The sequence below is a fragment of the Haliaeetus leucocephalus genome, unplaced genomic scaffold (genome assembly GCF_000737465.1).
Source record: "Haliaeetus leucocephalus isolate CR32 unplaced genomic scaffold, Haliaeetus_leucocephalus-4.0 Scaffold83, whole genome shotgun sequence".
NCBI classification, from domain to species: domain Eukaryota; kingdom Metazoa; phylum Chordata; class Aves; order Accipitriformes; family Accipitridae; genus Haliaeetus; species Haliaeetus leucocephalus.
In genome coordinates this window covers 3,521,953-3,523,129 of record NW_010972519.1, presented here as the reverse complement: position 1 = coordinate 3,523,129, position 1,177 = coordinate 3,521,953, and the positions used below count along the sequence as shown (strand labels likewise).

The following is a 1,177-nucleotide window of genomic DNA, read 5'->3' as shown; positions in this document are numbered from 1 at the left end:
CGGGGCGCAGCGCGCAGGCGCGGGGCGGTCCGCCATGGCGGCCGAGCCAGAGGCCTTCCTGGTACCGCCGCCTCCTTCTTCATCTTCCACCACTGGCGGCGTCCGGGAGGAGGAAGAAGCTTCCCCCGCCGCCGAGGCTCCGCGGCCACGTAACGGTTTTCGGTCGGCGGGAGGAGGGAAACGTCGTAGCAGCTGCGGGGCCAAGCAACCGGCGTGGAAACGGCGTCGCCGGGCGGCCTCGGAGTGCGGCCCGGTGCTTCCCTCCGAGTTCCTGCTGGGTGGAAACATCTTCGACCCCTTAAACCTCAACAGTCTGCTGGACGAGGAGGTGAGCCGGGCCCTCAACGCCCGCACCCCGCAATCCTCCCCCCTTCCCGCCCGCGGCCGCGACCCTGTCGAGATCCTGGTCCCTCGCGACATCACCGACCCCCTCAGCCTCAACGCCCCAGGTGAGGGGCTGCGTTTAGCTTCCCCCGCCAAAACCGCTCGTCGCCGCCACCGTCACCGCGGCCAGCAGCGAGCCGCCGCCGCCGTCACCGCTACCGCCACTGATGAGGCTGCCTGCCCTCATGTCCTCCCTGCCGCCACCACCGCCGCCACCCCGCCGCCATGTGCCACCGCCTGCCCCGCCACCGGCCGCCATCGGAAACGTCGACGGACTTGCAGTAAATCGGAAGGAACCCGTCCCCCTCCGGAAAAACCCAAACCCCCCGGAAAAGTTTCCCAGCAGCAACGTCAACGTCGCCAAGTTCAGAAATTCCAATACGGCAATTACTGCAAATATTATGGTTACCGGAACCCCGACTGCGAGGACGGGCGGCTGCGAGCCATGCGCCCCGAGTGGTTTGCGGGGAAGGAGGTGTTGGACGTGGGGTGCAACGTGGGACATCTCACCCTCAGCATCGCCAAACGTTGGGGACCCGCCCGGGTGGTGGGGTTGGACATTGATGGGGGGTTGATCCGTTCGGCCCGGCAGAATATCCGGCATTATCTGTCGGAGGAGATTCAAGCGGAAGCGGCTGGAGTAGGAGGGGGGAACAGCGGAGGGGGGGCACGGAAGGGTTTTCCCGCTGCTCTCCTGGCCAGTCGGGGTCCCATCGCCGCCCCCCGCCTGCCCCCCGACGGGCCCGGGGCCGCCGATTTCCCTCACAATGTCGTCTTCGTCACGGTGAGTGTG

At 67.5% G+C, this 1,177-nt stretch overlaps 1 protein-coding gene across 1 annotated transcript in view; it reads left to right on the top strand.

The window, feature by feature from the left end:
- The first annotated feature begins 6 nt into the window (after positions 1-6).
- MEPCE (methylphosphate capping enzyme) overlaps positions 7-1,177 on the top strand; it is a 3,015-nt gene continuing 1,844 nt past the window's right edge. Inside the window, exon 1 of the mRNA XM_010582850.1 lies at positions 7-1,168. Within this exon, the coding sequence (XP_010581152.1) occupies positions 35-1,168 (1,134 nt within the window). The 5' untranslated portion in view covers positions 7-34. The remainder of the gene's footprint in view (positions 1,169-1,177) is intronic.